The sequence below is a fragment of the Eublepharis macularius genome, chromosome 14 (genome assembly GCF_028583425.1).
Source record: "Eublepharis macularius isolate TG4126 chromosome 14, MPM_Emac_v1.0, whole genome shotgun sequence".
NCBI lineage: Eukaryota > Metazoa > Chordata > Lepidosauria > Squamata > Eublepharidae > Eublepharis > Eublepharis macularius.
The window spans coordinates 39,897,093-39,916,508 of NC_072803.1; the positions used below are offsets into that span (position 1 = coordinate 39,897,093).

Genomic DNA, 19,416 nt, shown 5'->3' on the forward strand with positions numbered 1-19,416 from the left:
TGTCTGTGTTGGGCTGAGGGCCTATGGCAGTTACTGACAGCCGTGCCTGAGCCGACATGCGTGGGTACATTTGACTAGCAAAATGTGCAGAGCATGTTAGATGGCTCTGGGCCCCCAGACAGCTTGGGAGGGGCAGTTCTGCCCTGAACAGCACCTTTCTCTGAAGAAAGTGCCCTACGGACTCCCAGAGACACAGGTACCATTCCCCTGCTGGTAGGGTGCTCCGCTGCTGCCAATGGGGGCTTCCTACAATCATCCAGTTGGCTGTCAGGAGGGGGGGAAGGGAAACAGGAAGGTTGGCAGCATCCCAATGCATTGACATACTCTTCAGGCAATTAGAAGTGATATCTGCAGGATGCTGTGGATGCCCTGGTATTTGGGCAGAATTCGAGTTTACCCATAGTTTGTCCCAAATACCAGAGCATCCCCGACAACACATTATCATTTCCAGGCATAGAGGGAGTGATGTCACCACATTACTGGCCTACCCCCAACTCCCATGAACTAGTAAACCCTCCACCCCCACCAGTTGCCAGCGGGAACCTGGCAACCCTACATATAGGTGGACACACAAGTTGTCCTTGTTAGGCATACATGTTCAATTTTCAACATGACAGCTTCAAGCCTGAAGAAATTATTCCATGCAGAGCAAAGTTCACATGGGAGTTTATAGCAGAAATCACAAGCACAGAATTTCTACTGGAACTAGAATTGATGGTTGATGCTTTCCAAGAATTATCTGAATTGAATTTGGACTTGCAAAGGATTGATACAGACTTGTATAAAGCAGATTGAAAGATAAATGTTCCTGTACAAATTTTGACGAGTCAAATGTTTTCAGGCCCATATTATACAGCTGCTACAAAAGCTGCTGAAAATCTCCAGTTCTGTCCATATCTGAATGAAAACTTTCCCAGGAAAATTGCAGCATTTAAAACATGCTCCTGCTACTGTTCCCCTTTTTTCCAGCAAATGTGAAAGAGCGTTTTCACAGCTGAGCCTGATAGTCACCCAAGCAGTAACTTCCTTGCTGACAAAAACATCTCAACACTTTTGTTTATTAAATTTGTTGGACCAGCCCTTTCACACTTTGACCCTAACATTCTTGGTTGCTCCAAAACCATCATTTGGGGAAGACACCAACAGCAAAGAACAAAGTCAGGCTGTTGAGAACAGAATAAAAATTTAGAATTTTCTATAAAAGAATTTAGTACATAAAACTGATGGCATTGGTCATATTAAGACATGGGGGTAGCAGTTTGATTGCAGTCAGAAATTAATGAGATATAGTTTGATTCTCACTGGGCATATCTTTGTTTATTGATATATAGCTTGCTTGTCTCACTGACATGTGTGAGACAACAAAACTTATCTTTTGTTTATTGTCTGCTCATCTCACTGAAAATGGAATATGAACCATTTACTTATTTTTAGTAAATAAGTGTTTTTAATGTTTGTAATATAAAAAGTACTATGTTTTAATCTGTGAATTCCTTATATATGATTTACTTGTTTAAAACATTCCTGCGCCTCCTACCACACAAATAGGGTCCCCAAGCTGGTGACCATTATGAGTACCAGCATCTCTTTTTAAAAAACAAAACAAAAACAAAAAAACTGCCAGGTAGAGAGACCTGTTCCTGGCAGCTCACAAAATAAAAATATAATAGAAACAGAGTTCTGTATATCCATTGCAAGTTTTTTCTCCAACCCGGAGGGAGGGGAGCTGGTCTCTCAGGGCTCTCCTGCTGTGCAGAGGGGTTTGCTTCCCACCTAGAGGATCTTGTGACAGCTCTGGGGGAGTTTCCTTGTGAGGTGGCCAATAGTCCTGTCAGAGATCTGCTCAGCCTCTGGCTTTGGGGGATGACCTGGGGCAACTGAGAGGATTGCTGCTAATGGCCTCTCCCAGCAGCTACAGCCCAGTCAACTCACCGATGTACTTAAACAGCAAGTATTTTCAGCTTGGAACATTGCTCTTCCTGTTAAAATCTACCACAAGATGCCCAGGAAGTCAGTGTCTCCTCTTGAGGCACCAGGTGGTCTCTAGCCCCTTGCAAGAGCACTCCCAACATAAATCTTCGTTCACCCCTCCTCCCCATGACCACTTACTTAGGGCAAGATGCTCAAGTGTGTAGTGCTAGGCTCTTGCCAGGCAGCCTTGAGAATACTGATTTGGATCTTTTCCAAGTTTTTGGAATAGAAACTACTTCTGATACCCTTCTGGACAACCTGTGCCAGAACACAGAGCACAGTCCTGGTGGCTCTTGGAAACTCCTAGAATCCCCTTCTGTGTTGCAATGTTCGGATGAAACTGGAAGCTGCTGTTCTGAGATGGACATAATTCCTCCCAGAGGGTGGAGCTGAGAGACAGTAGCTCTGCTGCTAGTATGGAACCATCTTGCTTGCTATCTGCATTAAACTAACAGGAGACCTTTGCAGTAGAGTCTGATTTGCATCCTAGGACCTTTTCACATAGCCTTTGTAGACCATTTTGGCTGCCAGTTGCTAACATTTTTTTTTTACTTTTTCCACACAAAGCCACTTGTGTTCCATTTGCAATGTGGGCTAAGGTTCAATCAGACAGAAAGGAGGGCAAATAAGCTGAGACTTTTTAAACTAAAATTTGACTTCCAAGGCAGCACCTACAGGAATCACTTTTGTCATTTAACACGGGTCCTGAGGGAGGTATTTCTCAGCTGAGCTAGATTCAGGCCCTGTGGCATACTTTCTGCTCTCCCTCTGATTGATGGGAGGCGGAAGGAGGAGACAGGGTGCCCGTCAGCTGGAACTAGGTCCAGGCCCAGTACAGGAAACAAGACTGAGATCACGAGTGATCCAGGAGGTGTTTGGAATGAGGTCACCGCCCAACTGAAGTGCACCGGTTGGGTGTGCTCATGGATCCAGCCCTGCTCCAATATGTTCAGGACTACATTTAAGCTGTTACCCTGGATGGGAAATGTCTAACCAAAGTTATCCATGTTCTTGTGACCTCCAGTTTGGAGGATGGCAACACACTCTATATAGAGCAGCTTTTGGAAAGTGTTTGCAGATTGGTTGGCTTGCTTTTACAGTTGGTATCAGCAAGACTCACAACTCCTGGGGGGGTGGATTCCAGGCTTAGTCCCAACACTTGCTCTTCACTGTTGGCACGCTTAGAAAAACCACTGCCATCCCACCCCAGCCACTCAATTAAAGGAGGGTAGAGAGGATGAGCAAATCCCCAATAGACATGATCCACCACCAGTTCCAGGAGTAAAGGAAAGCCTGCACTCCAGCTGGAGGGAGCAAGGCAGCTTTGGCCTCTAGCCTGGCTCTGGTCCCAGTTTGTATGCCCACTTAAAGAAGTTGCACCATTTGCTTAAAAACTGACTCAGCCACTGTGGTATGGCTAGACTGTCAGACTAGGATCTGGGAGGCTCAGGTTTGAATCCTCGCTCTGTCATGGAAGCTTACTGGGTGACCTTGGGCCGTTGTAGGGATAAGATAAGGGAGAATAATGTAAGGCGCCTTGGATCCCCACTAGGGAGAAAGGTGGAGTGTGCCCCCCCCAAAAAAGAGTTGTGTCTACCCAGGGCTTTTTTTCTGGGAAAAGAGATGGTGGAACTCTCAAGGGGAAAATGAGGGAGAAACACACAGGCCCCCTTACAAAATGGCCATTTCCTCCAGGGGAACTGATCTCTGTCTGGAGATCAGGGGGTGTGATCACCTGTCACAAAAGGTGCTGGAACTCCGTTCCAGTGCATTCCCGCTGAAAAAAAAGCCCTGTGTCTACCTCATTCACAAAAGCTTGGATATGCATGGAACAGATCCAAATAGCAAGTTGAGCTGTGACTGGCTGGCAGTACAGACCCCTTATGTAGCTGTTCTTTCAACACAGATATACACTGAACCTCACTCACCACACGCAGCCTTCTCACTAAGCACAGGTAGTGGAGATTCACTTGGGAGCTGGATAGCAGAGCAGTGCCTGCCCATTCCCTGTCTATGCTCAGACATATAAGCCGTCGATGTAAGCACACGAGTTACCAGTTGCACCACAACAGTCAGGAAGGAAGGAGACAGGCAAGTTCTCAGCCTGACCAGCTTCAAACTCTCAACAATGCTGCCTCTTCCAATTAGTTTAAAGGTCAATCTGTGGGCTGGAATGCAGAGGGGAGGGAGAACATGCCTACCCCCACACAATCTCTGAAACGAACAGAATGAAGCCTTGCTTAGATTTAAGAACACATATTTAATTAATATATACTCAAAACACTCAAGATACGAAGACACTCAAATCACATTAGTAGTCAAGTTTGGCTCTTTGGAGGACAGACCCACAAAGAGTTGTCAGGTTCTGGCTTTCTTTGGTTTCTTGCAATCCTAAATAGAAGGGGGAATGCAAAAAGTTCTGAGATGCTGGTCAACAAGCTGCACTGAATATCTGCTCATAGGTCTGCAAAATGCTGGCAGGCATTGCACATGAATTAAAAAAAAATGATGTCCCAGCTTCTGCATGCCAATGCACAGTGTCAAGCTGCCCTTGCTCTCCTGCCACTTCAAGAGTGCCACGTACTTGCATTGGTGAAGGCATGAGATGGTCGGGGGGAGAGACTGTTCCTAATACAGGCATCCCAAGTGGGCAAGATACTCAACAGATACAGCTGAAGAGCCAGTGAGGAAAAAACGTAGCTGCCATTCTGAGTCAAGCTACCACTTCTGGCAGGGGGGAGGCTGCTGCCAGCTCAGTTGCTAACCGCACACAAGGGCTGTCAGGTTCCCCTCAACCATCTGGGACCATCAGCAAGAGGCTCTTTTCAGAACCCTCCTCAGCCCCAGCACAACCAGAGGCACTGAGAAGTGGCTCATTTGGGGCCACTTTGGCTGTGTCTAACTGGGGGGGAAAAGACCCTACTCACAGTTCCCTGAACAGGGTTGGCAATACAAGCTGTGAAGCACCATTAGAATCCCCCTTCCGTGTGCCAACTTGTTTGCCCAAGGTTCTTCTCTGAAGTGGCCTAGTTGTCTTGATCCACCACCTTCTTTCTTGGGCGGCTTCGCACCAGCCGAGCAGAACCCTGCAGTGAAAAGAGGGGGGGGAATGAGATAGAGCTGTTGCTTCTCCTTGAGCACCTGGAGCCTCAAGCCAAGAACTAAAAGTCTAAGGTAGACAGTGGCACACTCTCCCCCTTCCCCTTCAGTATCAGGGAATGCCATTTCAGATTCTAGACCTCCCCCAGAATTGTACACACACAGCAAGGGCCTAGCCCACTCAACACAAGCTGTACCTCCTTGGTTGAAGGTTTCCTCTTCACCAGACGAAGGCTCTGAGTTCTAGACAGTGGCTTGGAAATCAAAGGGTCCTTGCTGCGGACTCTAGAACCAGGGGAGAGCTGAGAATCTGACCAGCAGTCTTCCTCGTTGCTCTCGTACTCCGACTGTCGGATAACAGTTCTGTGTCCTACAGGGCGAGCCACTGCCGTTAGAAGGCAAGAGTAAAGAACCATGATCAAAACAAATTTGCAGATTAATTCCCAAGGCCCTGTCTAGAAGAACATCCTTCTTATGCTAGGTACTGAAGGCCCATCAATATACAACAGCTATGGCTTGCCCTTTGGGAATCATCCTTTTTGGAAAATCCCCAGAAGGTACAAAAGCACCCATAAGGAAAGCAGTTCTCATTGGATCTTGCTAGGATTATTTCAAACCCAGAACAATGTTTATCCCACTTTCCAAGCAGCTCAGGGGGCATTTGAGTCTCACATCAAGGGAAAAAAGTTTGGTGACCCTTTCACACAGCCTTTGTAACCCAACTGTTATCTGTTGCTGCCCCAACCCCATGTAAAGTGATGTGGGGACGGAGGCTTCAAACAGCATTTACATCCATTAATGAACCATATGTGAATCACTGTGGCCGTTTCAAACACTGGCACTTTTTCAGATGGCACCATGCAGGTTTTTTAAAAAATCAGTTAAACCTTTCGTGCTCTAGTGCATCAATGCACCAAGATGGTGATACCATACCATATATGCAGTACCAACATTCACTGCTTTAGCACTATAGCAAAAATCACAATCCATTCAAAAAACGTGCCAGAAATGGGTGAGAAAATATAGAAGGTGCTGCTGGCAGAAGTACTACAAACATTTCAAAGAGTGAATTGTAGCAAATCAGAAGTGCACAGAACACCTGAGAATGGGAGAAAGGGGTCTTTTTAAAAAGCAGCTCAAAGGTCCTACGTTGCAAATCAAACAGGACTCCCGATGCTCTCTTTTCCCAGGGAAGGTAGGGGTGGGGAGGAACACTTGCAGAGGGCAAGAGGCAGTTTAAACCTTTTCCCACGCCTGCTGATTGTCCCCTGCAAGGCCCTCCCACCCAGTCACATTACTGTTTCTCTTCCCAACCCCCACAAAGGGCCAGACTCGTGTCCAAGCCCACCTCGCTGAACTAAGAGGCTGGGATGTGGGGGCACTTTCAGGGGAGGGCAGGCACATGAAGGGTTAAGCGCACACATGCACACAAACCCTCCCCCAGATCTGTGTTTGGGAACCAGTTTGCCAGCATAGCACATGTAGTGCTTGTCCAAGGTCATCTAGTGAAGATCTCTGGGCTGCATCAGAGGGAACAACGGGTCCCACCCTTGGCTTGCCTAGAGCCAGGTGTCATGGGGCTCCTCCCCTCCTAATCCACCTGGTCACTGCCTATCTCTTGATCTAAGGAGAAAAAAATGGATTCCGTTCTTTTCCACTCCTTCCTCTGTTCCTTTTTTTACTTGGCGTATTATGTTAGCCTATCTCAAACCCAGCAGAAGGACAGAATACAGATAAATCAAAGCAAAGATTGCAGAATTGTGCTTCCTGGGCAACAGTTGTAATGCTATCCACAGGCTTTTTTTTTTAAAAAAAAGAGGTTTTATCTTGGTAGCTGCGCTTTAAGGTCTCCCTTCCCCATTTGCAGGACTGCCAGAAGGGTTCCCATTACAAACCTTTCAGGCCCTCCCTCCCTTCATTTCCTCCACAATCAGAACCTGCAGGGGCAGAGGAAACCACACAGATTGGCCGACTCTTACTTCTTGGCCGCCGCGGCTCCTGATCCTCCAGGTAGAGGGGATCCGAAAAATGAACCGGGCTGGTGTCAGGAATGGAAGTCAGATCCTGCATGCTGAAGCTCCGCAGTCGGCCAGCCAGGGCACCCTGACTCTGAAAGGAGGAAAAGTGAGGAGATGGAGAACCATATAGAGCAGAAGATGCTGGCCAACTTCCTGTAGGCTGAGGACAGCAGCATAGCGTAGTGGTTAGAGTGTCGGACTAGGATCTGGGAGAATCAGGTTCAAACCCGCAGTATGCCATGGAAGCTCGCTGGGTGACCTTGGGCCAGTCACACACTCTCAGCCTAACCTACCTCACAGGGTTGCTGTGAGGATCAAATAATGTACAGCAATATAAGCATCTTTGGGTTCTCATTGGGGAGAAAGGCAGGTTATAAGTAAGGTAAACAAATAAGCTTCCCAGAGGCAAAAATGGTGAGGAAGAATCCACAGTGGAGCTTACCAGAAGAATTTCTCCTGTCAAGAAGCTTTCACATATCACAAAAGTATTGTTACTATGATGAATTAACAACTTAGAATTTCTTCAAATGGAGAGAAAACATTTTTTGCTGATTTCCCACTCAATACACACACATCCTCTCTATAAGCATCAAAATTCTAGGCAGGCTCCAAGACCGTGTCCATATACATTCAATGGAGTCCCGAAAGATTCACTGGGGCTGTGGGTGCCCCCAAAACCTTATGGGTAGTGGGAGAGAAGATCATCAGCTGCCACACGTGAAGATCAAGCACAAGGCAGTAGAAAGGGTAGAAGTAAATCCTATACCAAGAGGCTGTAACATAGTCAGAGACCCCAAAACAGATATCAAGGTTCTGTTGGCACAACATTCTTAGGTTTAGAATAGTGTGGAAGCCACGATGAAGGCTGCAGCCATACCAAAATGTTTCTTGTGCTTGTTCTGCTCCAAACTCAGATCCCCAGCCTCACCATGATGATCTCAGAAAACTTTGCTCGAGCAAATTTTCCACTGATCTGATCTCGATGGTCCAGGCTAGCCCACTCTCATCAGATTTCAGAAACTAAGCAGGATTGTCCTTGGTTAGTATTTGGGTGGGAAACCATCAGGGAAGGCCAGGGTCACTATGTAGAGGCAGGCAATGACAAACCGCTTCTGAAAGACTCTTGCCTTGAAAACCCTTTGAGGTTGGGTGTGGCCTGACAACACTTTACATACACACAAATTTCCACCTTTTGGTTATTTAAACCTCATTCTCTATGGCTTGCCTTTTGTTTGCAGTGCTGCCAGTTAAGGTTATAAACGGTAAAAACATTATCTGGGATTTTTTGAATAGACATTGTTTTAAATTAACCGTATTCAGGGCTTTTTTTCTGGGAAAAGAGGTAGTGGAACTCAGTGGGTTGCCAGCACACGGGGCAACTCCTGGCAGGAGGTGGTGCCCCTGGTACCACATGCATGTGCGCAAAGCACACATGCACTGCTGGTGCCAGTCAACTGGAGCAAGGGGGGGTTAACGTTTAAATAGCCCTCTGTGCTGCTTGTGAGCAGTGCAGAGGGTTTTAAAGTTTAAATCGCCCTCCGTGCCACTCCCCCCCCCTTGCTGGAGCAAGGTGCTTCCTTCACTCGGTGCGAGAGGGGTGAGGGCAATTTCCTTGTCCCTCTGGCATCAGGCGAAGTGGGTGCCCCAGTGGCGGGGAAGCAGGTTTTTAAACCTACCACCCCACGGCACTTCCTTCACCCGGTATGAGAGGGGTGAGGGGATCCCCACATCCCTCTGGCATCGGAAGAAGTGGGCTTTTTTTCAGAGAACTGATATCTGTCTGGAGATGAGGAGGCGGGGCCACCAGCCATGTGACCATTTTCAAGAGGTGCCACCACGTTCCGGCTGGAAAAAAAAACCCTGACTGTATTATTGATTTATCCCCATTGCTTGTCACCTTGAGCAAGATTCTGAGAAGCAGAATAGAAATATTAGAAAAAGAAAAAAGGGGGCTTGTTCTACCCTCCACATACAAACATGGATTTTTAAAAAGATGGGAATGTTAATCTAGAGTATGATGAAACATCATCTGAGCAAATGTGAACGGCAACAGACTTTGCAGATTCTGACTGGCTGCCAACAACAGTTCCCAAGAAATTGACAGGAGTTTGCTTTTCATGGCAAAGCCAGGTTAAAACTATGCAAAGGATCCAGCTATGAGGCCTGGCAAACTGAGCAGAAGAGAGACAGAAGAGATGGAACAACTACTTCTCTTTGTCTGGAATGTGACAGCAACACCCTCCTCCCAAGCATCTCCACAGCCAGACATCACTGTGGGCCCCACCCCTTCCATTGACCCTAGCCTGTTGGTGACCCCAAACAACTCCTTCCCCAAGACAGCTCAACTATGAAGGCACTCAAGGGCCACTCCCACATTGGCAGAGTGCTGCGAAAACTAATTTGGCCTGAAACAAAAGGTGGAAAGCCGCAACCACAAGGATCAAAAGTCAGTCTGAACAGAATAAGATGTTTGTATAAATATATGTATAAATCCAGTATAAATATATTTAAAGTGCAAGGTGGCCAAGTGCTAATGTACATATTAAATATATAAATATCATAAAAGGATCTAACAAAACATCTTACCATGCATCCACATTCCACAATAAATAGCAATTACAAAAATATGAAAAGTTGGCCAGAGTTGTACATTCTGTATAACACAATAAATATTAGTTTGTGTGTGAAGAAATGAAGTTTCTTTCTACATATTTCCTTGCAGGTGCACAGAAGAAGGGTGCTCTAGAAAGAAACACCGCTGCTGTCAGGTGAGTATCAGAAAACAATGTCTAATCTCTTTGTCTTTTTTCTTTTGCAGGTGGAACCACAAACAGAGAGAGGAAAAATCCTCAAGGACCCAACAAGGGGCCGGCTGATTTTACACTTGTTTCATGCAAGGACTTCTTCAGGGATCCACCTTACGCAGATCAACAAGAAAATCTAGATTCTCTCAAATGACAAGTCAGAGCACCTCAGATCTTGGCCATGTGTATACTGGATTTATACTTATATTTATACAAACATCTTATTCTGTTTAGACTGATTTTTGATCCCCGTGGTAGTGGCTTTCCACCTTTTGTTTCAGGTTAGATTCCAGGGGAGCCTCTGTAGTTTGCATTCCTTTGCTTGCATTTTGAAGCCAAAACTAATTTGGCAGCAAGGGGGAGGGGCGCTGTATCCTTGCCAGTCAGTGAGCAGGTGTTCAGGCCCTTCAAGGACTGTGGGAGGGATAAGTGCTCTCCTGGTTGGGCGAGAGCAGGGCCAACAGAGGGAAGTCCCTGAACACATGCTAGAGAGCTATGGATGATTTGGACTTCTTGCGTGGGTGGAGATTTTTGCTGTAGGCCACACCCACTGATCAGGCTTAAGAGGCTTGGGAGAAAGAATAAAAAGGGGCCAGGAAGCCAGGCCAAGCAGAAGGAGGTGCCTGAGAAGGGGAGGAAGAGAAAGTGGAAGGCAACCCTCTCACCCTTCCAGTTCTGAAGTCCAGCAAGCCCATTTCCAGGGAAACAGAAAGCACAACTGGTAGGCAGTGCCTCACATCCATTAAAAAGTTCAGAGAGGAAACCTAGTTACCTTTGTTGCAGCTTGGACAGCAGCTGTGGCCGCTACATTAAGGCTTCTCTTCCCAAAGCTCACAAGGGTCTCATAACCACGCTCTTTGGCCTGAACAATGAACTGATCAATTTCCTGCAAAAAAGTTGGGGGGCAAACAGGTAGTCCATAAGAAATTAACCTGGATGGAAAATAGCAGCAGAAAGCCATTTTGCTAGCTGGCTGACCAAACCCACATTTGCCCACACCACCCTTGAGGGTTTGTATCAGAAGTTAGCAAAAGCTGTCACTGCGGGAAGCTTTATCCACTGGACCTGCTGACACCTCATGAGCTGTGCTCTGAGAAGGCCTGCCTACATGATACAGGTCTGAATGGCTGTGCACATATCCCTGAACATCCCCGTCTTTACCCAAGATCTTACACCTCTGCAGAGCCAATAGCAACAGTTTCCAGAACAGCAGATGAAAAGACCACCACTCTTGAACCCAGAACAAGCTTGATAACAGAGCAAGAAGCTCAGCAGGTGCCAGACTTGACATCCTCTCTGCCCTTACAACATCTGGCCTGTATTAGTACAAGCAGTGCTGGGACAGTATTTACCTTCTCCTTGCGAGTCAATGTAGGATGTATGAACTTGCGGTACAGTAGGCTGGCCCCCTTTGTGTAAGGTGACAGGAGCCACACTACAAAGGCCATCTTGATTTCATAGTAGAAGGGAAACCTGGGAACAAAAGAAACGGCAGCGGGGTCAACAAGGCTACAAGAGAACTGGAGAATGCTGAGCATCTGCCACACATCCAAGGAACCCATTTCCTAGTTCAGTAGAGCCTCCCAGCCAACCAAAGGTTCTAGAGCATCATTCCAAAAGTCTGGGGTGTGTTTTGCTGCACTCGTGTGCCTGCTTTGAAAGTGCAGAGGTGGGTTGGAATCAAGAAGCATTCCTTTCCGGTTAACACAAGCATCGATTTTAGATGCATTGTAACTCAACTGCTTGTTATAAGCTGCCTTGAGCATTACAGCATTAAAGATACTCTGGTTTTTGACCACAGCCATGTAACGCTATCACTAATAATTTGCATAGTAAATGTAAGTGCACCTACATTTTTAGAACTCTCACCCTTCAGCAGGAGAAACTTACCTAGTCTCTGGGTCAACTGAGGTGACCTTTCACATATGATGAAAGAGAGACCAAGATTGATCCACGAAGTGGGGTGGACCAGTCATCAGATGCTTTATTGTTGACCCAGATCGCGCCTCAGCCCACGTCAGACCCAAAAGGAGTGAGTCACATACAGTGGCTCAGACCTAATTTGCACTTCAGCCTGTACAAGATTGTCATCCATGGATCCATATTTCAGAATACACACACAAATGCACTTCACACACCCCCCCCCCCTTATCTCTTTGGGATAAGCCCAGCAAACCCAGAACCACATCAATAGATGACAAGCCACAAAACTGCAATTCTAGGCAACATGCAAGCAAATTATAATAAAGGGAGACTTGCTAACTTGATACATACCACTGTGCATGAATTTGAGTTGGATCTTGTTACTAAAACTCACAGCTAATCAGACTCTGCTGCCCATATGATAGAAGTGCTTGAGTCAAGAGACAGTGAAGTATTTTTGAAAAATAATTTAGTAGAATGCAGAGATACACACTGACTTATACCCATTCTTAAAAAAAAACCCTAAAGTGAACATCTGATACCAAGTTACAAGAATTTAATCAATAATGTCCGTTTTCAGACCACTGATGGCAATGCTAACAAGAGAGAGAGAGAAATCTCGTCCAGGAACTGTTACATCGAAGGAATGACAAAAGATTATAATACAGAAATGCCTTTCACAAAGCATGATTCAATGGCAGTGACGTTAGCAAGCGTTTTACACTCTGGCTGCTTCCATGCCCACCGAGAAGCACCAGAGGCAGCCTAAATCCAAATGGTTAAAAGCAGCCAATTCAACAGGTAGCAACAATGCAAAGAAGGCCAATAATGCCCAGTAGCATATTATGCAAGGGCCCTTATTCCTCCTTTCCAAAAAAATCAGCAGCTTGGGAAGATTAATTTGTTCCAAATGCCTGCTAGGAGTGTACTGATCCAGAAACCTCAATCTTTTGGCCTGGGGAGGCAAAAATCAGGACTCAGCCCTAAGCAGGATTTGCAGCAGCTCACCAAGAAATGAAGGTATCTGCAACCGTTTCCGTAGCCATGAAGAGGGCAAATACGATCCAATACATCATCCAACGCACCTGTATAGACATGAGGGGGAGGATCAGAGGGCACGGACTCTCCCCTCCTCCTCTATAAAGAAAAACGGGCTGAAGGAGAGGAGATACTGGCATTGAGAACCCGTGCTCAGGCATTCCAGTATTTCACTTTATGTGAGGGATGCTCCATTCCCACTTAGCCATATTCTCTAAAGAATTTATTCATTTATTTGGGGAATTTATATACCGCCTCTCTAGAGTCCTACTCAAGGTGGCTTACAAGTAAAAACAGTAACATAAAATTATGAATTATCAATATAAACACAAGTCATTAAAAACAATATATGAGGGGTTTTTTTAAATTAAAAACTGAAGTACAAAAATAATTATTTAAAAACAGACATGCTAACACACACAGTATCAAAAAATGCATTAGAACCAGGTTAAAAAAACAAAAAAACCCACACGTTTTTCATCCTACTCATGAAAAGAAACACACAGCCATACCTTGTAGCCAGAATACCACCTAAGGCTAGAGAAAACACAGCTGCCCGAGGCATCATTCCTCACCCTCCACCCCCCACCCCCCTCGTGACTTTGCTCAGAGAACTGCACTGCTCACTGTACACTACTCACAGGCTCCCCCCACCCTCCCAGTTCCGTGGATTAGCTTCCCACACTTGGGCTAAACTAGTTGAAGCAAGAGGCGCTTCCACCAACCTCTGCCCCAACTTACATATTCCCGGATATTCTTTGTTTTCACAGCCTTGTAGGAGGCGTAGGCAGGATACAGCATCCCAAACAGCAGCCTGTAACGGAAAGGAGGGGTCAGGCAGGCTGGCCACCATCTGTATAATCCTGCCAGCAGCCAGAGGCAGCTCCGCTGGCCCCAGCGTTGCAGTTTGGCCTTCACTGCTTCCAAGACCATCGTGACCCCAGGAAGGGGCGCTCCTGTTTGCCCTGGTACGAGAGAGGAAGGCACAGCCTAGCTTAACTTGAGAGGCTCCCTGTGCTCCCAGCTGTCTTGGCAAGAGGGTGCCTGACCCTACCAACCGAGCAGAACCGACAAGAAGCTACTCCCAAGGACAAGCAGATAATTTCTGGGACCTTCCCACACACATGCCTGCTCTTGCACAACTGGAGACAAGACCAGCTCTGCAAGCTTGTAAGCCATGCCTCCATATAAACAAGTGGGTGGCCCAGGGGCCCTGCTAACAAGTGGATGCCTCAAGCCTCCTTCCTAGAGGGGGAGCAAAGTGGCTTGGGTCACTGGTAAGAGTGTTGGATCTGGAAGAATAATAACTAAGTGCCATCAAGCTGCAACCAACTTATGGTGGAAACCCCCCCCCCAAGGAGTTTTCAAGGCAAGAGATGGGCAGGGGTGTTTTGTCATTGCCTGCGCATAACAATCTTGATCGTCCTTGGAGGTCTCCCATCCAAGTACTAACCATCACAGACACTACTTAGTTTCTGAGCTGTGACAATTCAGGCTGCTTGCATCTGGAAGGGTCAGGTTCAAATCCCGCTCTACTACAAAGCTTGCTGGGTAACTATGGGGCCAGTTATACATCCTTACAGGGTTGTTGTGACAGTTAAATGGAAGGATATTGAGATATTCCATCCTGAGCTCACTGGAGGATAGGTGGCATTAAAAAGGTAGTAAATAAATAAAACTTCCCACCTTGAAACACCCCAAGCACATGCAACAGGTGAATTCCTAGAACAGAACAAGCCCTGATCCACCCTGATTATAGGGAGAGCAACACAGATCTTGCGGAGCTCTCTGCCCCCTTCCTCTAGAGGCACAGGCATTTGGGGAGGAGATGCAGGGGCTGCAGCAAGCCAACTGAATCCACAATTATTCAAGAGCGTATGAACAGGATCCTCATGCCAAAGGGGGTCAAACGCCTCCAGAACCAAATAAGTCACTTGGAAGACAGAACAGACTGTCTTCAGTATCAAGGCAGATTGCAATGGATGTCTTAACTTTTTAAGATGATGTCAGGATTGTCTTTAAAGTAGGGCTTAGCTGTTCATCATATTAGCTGAGGATTTAAAGCAAGACTGTATTAAACCAGACAGGTGCAAGTTCAGGCCTGCTAACTCTTCAGGCCCGGGGCTTACTCTCTCTCCTTTGGGGCACAGCCGCCACTCCCTCAAGGTCAGCACCACAGAGTTCTACTTTAGGGAAGTACTTTGGGATGAGGGCCCCGACAGTGGAGAAGCACCATTGTTGGCAATAAAGCATCAGAGGGAATCCCAAGGGAAGGGACGTCCACACCACAAAGACAATCCATCAAACTGGGTCTTGCATTTTACCACTCAGGTGAGCCACCCAAGGTGGCCAGGAAATGCTTTGGAAGTCAAGACTGCGGAAAGAGTGACCTGCCCACACCAAGTGTCTAGGAACCAATGCCAAGAGGCGAGACAGCAGTGGAAATATTGTTAAGCTGGTAACATCTGAGATGCCCAGAGTTCCTTCCGCAGTGCAGGAGGACTTGAAGGAGCAGGGCCTTCTCAGCCGGGACTCTTTAGGAGTCGCTATCAGGGACTCGATAATGTCAGGTAAAGTGGAAGGAAGGAGAAAGACCCAGCACGAGAGGGAAGGAAGCCAGGCCTCGTGTTCGCGATCTGAACTAGACTGTTAAGGTTAGGACGTTCTGTAGGTCTTTCATTCATAGAGTCGCCAGAAGTCGGAAGCGACTTGAGGGCACACCACAGACCCACGCATCAAGGTGGGGGGCTGCTTGGCTCCTCCTCCTTGCCCCACTGGGAATCGTGGCAGGACCGAGGCACAGCTGGCTGGCCCAGACTCGGTTTACAGGGCGGTCTCCGATCCAGCAAGGTTCCAGGGCCACAGCCTTGCTTGTCCAGTTGCAAGGCCTCCGAAGCACCCCGTGCGCTTTGTTACAGAAAAAAGGACATCGGAACCGCCTGGAGCGTGGGTGGGCTAAGCCGAGCAATAGCCCAGCTCGACGCAGAGTTCGTGGCCTCACGAGGAGTTCGACCGTTAGGAAAATAGCAACGTTGAGGCAAGGCCCCGGACTTCCAGTCTACAAGTAAGTTTCTGGTCCCTGTGGTGTGCGGAAATTTCCCCAGCGATGCAAAGCATGACGAACTCCGAACAAACTTGTTCCCCTCCCGACCGCCCACCCGGGAGCATCGCTCCCCCCAGCTACTTGCGGCAGGCGCGCCCGGCAAAGCTCCCTCCCCCACCAGACTCACACCACAGCGCTGCATAAGATCCGCGAGACCATGGCCGGGGCGGCAGGTGGGAGCCGGTGGAAACTTCGCCCCGCTCGTTACTTTCTGTCGGTTCTACGGTTACTGTTGCTGCGGGGCTCTTCCTGCGCTCCCATTCGCCGCCTTTCTTCCCGCCCCGTGCAAAGAAGCCAATAGGAGGAGGAGGCGGAATCCTTCCAGGCTTTGAAAAAAAGTTCCGCTGCTCCTCGCGAGGTCTGGTTGCTTGGCTGGTTTCGAACTGTTCCAAGAAAGCCTCTGGCGGATGTCGCCTGCGCAGGGATCGGTGGCAGCGGGTTTTTTCCTCATCCGGTACATTGGGAGTTCCGGACAAGAAAGTTGAGCTGGCTTGCGATGCCAAACAACCCTTTGTATCATTTGGGTTCGCCTTAACAATAATAAAAATGTAACAGTACTGAGCTTTTGTTATGGGGATTTTTCTTTGAACCAACAGGATTACCTGGAATCTTTTTCTATATCAGTCTGTATCGCTGCTTAATATATCATCTAATCCACATATTGCAAGATGTACATGTAATGAAAGTCGCTGCATTTATTTGCTATATTTATTAAACGTTTAGTCCTTCTCCTTGAAGAAGTCTGAAACTTTTTGCAAAAATACAAAAATAGAATGCCTATCAAAATTCCATAAAGACAACTGCTTTTTTGGACAACATCTTTCAAGAAAACAGATTTAAAAACTTAGGGTCAACAGTTCCAAATTGAGACATTCCTGGATATATTGCAGGTGGAACCTGGAGAGGGTGGGGTTTTGGAGGGTTAGGGGCTTAGAGGGGTGTAATTCCATAGAGTTTACCCTCCAAAGCAGCCATTTTCTCCAGGGGAACAGATCTCTGAGGCCTGGAGACCTGTTGTAATTCTGGGAGATCTCCAGCCACCACCTGGAGGTTGGCAACTTTAACTAAGGGAGGAAGGGGACATCCACACTTCCTTTAGAAAGGTGTCCCAGAATGTAAAGATAAATCCATACTTCACAGGATGGGTAAACCATTACAAGAAGCCAAATGCATTTTGCAGATCACTGGAGCCACCAGAAGAGATCTAGTGGCTGATCTAGGTTAACTGCAAAAGAGAGTTATGTTAAATAGCTAAACCAACAAGGAGGAATCACCTTAACTTGTTAACTACAATAGTTCAAGACAAAATGATATATGAAAATTGTATATATAAAGATTCTAGGAAAAAATTCACCAATATGCGTAACAACTGCCATTGGTAAAAATTTACAGAGTAATATTACAAGTTTTAAATCTGTTTCAAACATGTATTTATTGGTTTTTTGGACCTCCAGGAAGTCCAATAAAGTGACAAAGTGCAAGTATAGATAGATGTACAAACAAAGAATCTAAGAATAAATTCATCAATACACGTCACACTGATCTAGGAGATCAGGTAAGTCCAATAAAGAGGCACAGTGCAATAATTTCTCAGTGTTGCTAACTTCTGTTTTCTTTTTCTTTCTTCTTCAGGGGAGAAGACACCCTTACAGCTCCACTTGACAAGGAGCCAGATTACAATCTCGTTTCTGTGAATCTTTATCAAGATCATGCCATGTTCACTCCCCATAAATTGCAACAACCAACAGCAAACATAAAAATACAAATTAAAATAGTCACATCACCACCATTAACAATAGCCTTAAACTCTGACCCTATACAAAAGCAGCAAAACAAACAAATCATAAAAAATAACACCAGCAGACCACCAATAAAACATTCCAACAGTAAAAGCTAGTAAAAATTAAAAAATACAGGAAAAAAAATTAAAAATCATAAAAATGGACTACTTTATCAGCAAAAGCATGGATATAATGGTCTTCACCATCCTTTAGAATGAGAAGGCTCTTGTGACAAGGAGTTTCCTGTCTTGGGTGGATGAATCAAAAAGCCCTCTTGTGCATTTTCACCAATTGTAACTTGTTCAAGATAGATGTGTCTTAGGCCAAAGGCAGGTTTAGGGAGTGGGCAGAGTTTTGATAGTTTCCTTTTGTAAATGTCATTACCAATAGTAAAGATAAAGGTCACTTGTGCAAGCACCAAGTCATTACTGACCCATGGGGGGAGGTTGCGTCACGTTGCATCATGGGTGGTTGGCCATTACCTTCCCCAGTCATCTACACTTTACCCCCAGGAAACTGGGTACTCATTTTACCAATCTCGGAAGGATGGAAGGCTGAGTGAACCTTGAGCCAGCTATCTGAACCCAGCTTCCACCAGGATTGAACTCAGATCGTGAGCCAAGCTTGGGCTGCGGTACTGCAGCTTACCACTCTGTGCCACGGGGCTGCCAATACTATCAATAGTAATGCATGAGAAGAAGGGTGATTTTATCAAATACCTACTCTAGCAATTTTCCTAAATGCAAGGGCCCTGGAACACATGAAATAAAAGAGAAGCATAGAGAATCACCAAGCATTTGGTATATTACCAAGTCATTGACTGGAGATCTATGAGAGGTTGCACTTCTTCCCTTTCTGCAAAATGTCCCAAAAGGGAAAAAGAGCCATACTCTACCATAGGTGTGAGAACCAGCAGATGCAGAGAGTTTGCATTCCCTTTCAAGAAAGAATATTGAATTGTTTTTATTCCTGCTAAAACTTACCTTGTTTCATTACATTAAATAGAGTTTCACCCCTGTTTTTCTCCTCTAGTCTCCTTACACTGTAGATCTGTGGGCATAGTCTTAGTCCAGAAGAATTTCCAGAAGAAAGGCAATTCCACACACATCATGAATGCACAGCTGGAACTTAACAGCCAACTGGGCCCAGTCCTAGACCCATCATCAAGGATGGCCTCCTCGTGCACTTGGAAGAGATGAATGGCTCCATTCAGGTGCTGTTTACTCAGTTATGTAAGCCCATTTCAAGAGTCCCACTCAGCTAAATGAGAGGGAAACCAAGTGCGTAAATGTACACTCCTAGAGGGAAGAAAAGGCACACCTCAGTTTAGTTTCCCCATCACGTTTGCTGTCTCTGCCACTTATGCTTTAGTACCATTTGGATGAAAGGAGTCAAGCATTAACCCAGCTCATATAACAAGTCCTCTGGCTTACTAACAGCTCATACCTGTGAAGGGGGGGGAGTGCCTAGGAATCCAAAAGCCCCCACAACAGCCCCTTGAGATGGAGGACCCCAAAGCTGATACATTCCCACAAGGCCAGAGATATACACAGAATGGTTTAAGGAGGAAGTCAGAGCAGGAGGAACAGGACAGGTGAGAGAGTTTGGATAGCATCGAGAAAAATGTACATTGTAAAAGGAGGGAGACTTGCTAGCTAGAAGGGGATTATACACCCTGA

The 19,416-nt window shown here is 46.4% G+C and overlaps 1 protein-coding gene across 7 annotated transcripts; it reads right to left on the reverse strand.

The window, feature by feature from the left end:
• Positions 1-4,211: 4,211 nt before the first annotated feature.
• On the reverse strand, positions 4,212-18,739 carry REEP4 (receptor accessory protein 4). 7 transcript variants are annotated; one of them, XR_008598230.1, is made up of 8 exons: positions 13,595-13,871; positions 12,824-12,900; positions 11,245-11,365; positions 10,665-10,778; positions 7,050-7,179; positions 5,268-5,455; positions 4,899-5,057; positions 4,212-4,362 (listed from the first exon to the last, which is right to left on the reverse strand). XR_008598230.1 is itself a non-coding variant. In XM_054998557.1 (8 exons), exons 2-8 carry the CDS (start codon positions 13,652-13,654, stop codon positions 4,998-5,000), a joined length of 750 nt encoding a protein of 249 aa, XP_054854532.1. In that variant the 5' UTR covers positions 13,655-13,667; positions 18,721-18,739; the 3' UTR covers positions 4,212-4,997. The 7 variants fall into 7 exon arrangements, 6 of the variants coding, with proteins under 6 accessions (XP_054854532.1, XP_054854529.1, XP_054854530.1 ...); XM_054998557.1 differs by adding an exon at positions 18,721-18,739 and having other exon boundaries at positions 4,212-5,057; positions 13,595-13,667; XM_054998554.1 differs by adding an exon at positions 16,084-16,204 and having other exon boundaries at positions 4,212-5,057; positions 13,595-13,667.
• Positions 18,740-19,416: the final 677 nt, after the last annotated feature.

What these genes read in the sequence shown, in the direction of transcription:
- REEP4 (XM_054998552.1), bottom strand. Translation starts at nt 13,786, where the DNA reads ATGGTCTTGGAAGCAGTGAAGGCCAAACTGCAACGCTGGGGCCAGCGG. An exon ending in CAAAGAATATCCGGGAATAT is followed by an intron (nt 12,901 to 13,594) that starts GTAAGTTGGGGC and finishes ATGTCTATACAG; the next exon opens with GTGCGTTGGATGATGTATTG. An exon ending in GCAGATACCTTCATTTCTTG is followed by an intron (nt 11,366 to 12,823) that starts GTGAGCTGCTGC and finishes TTTTGTTCCCAG; the next exon opens with GTTTCCCTTCTACTATGAAA.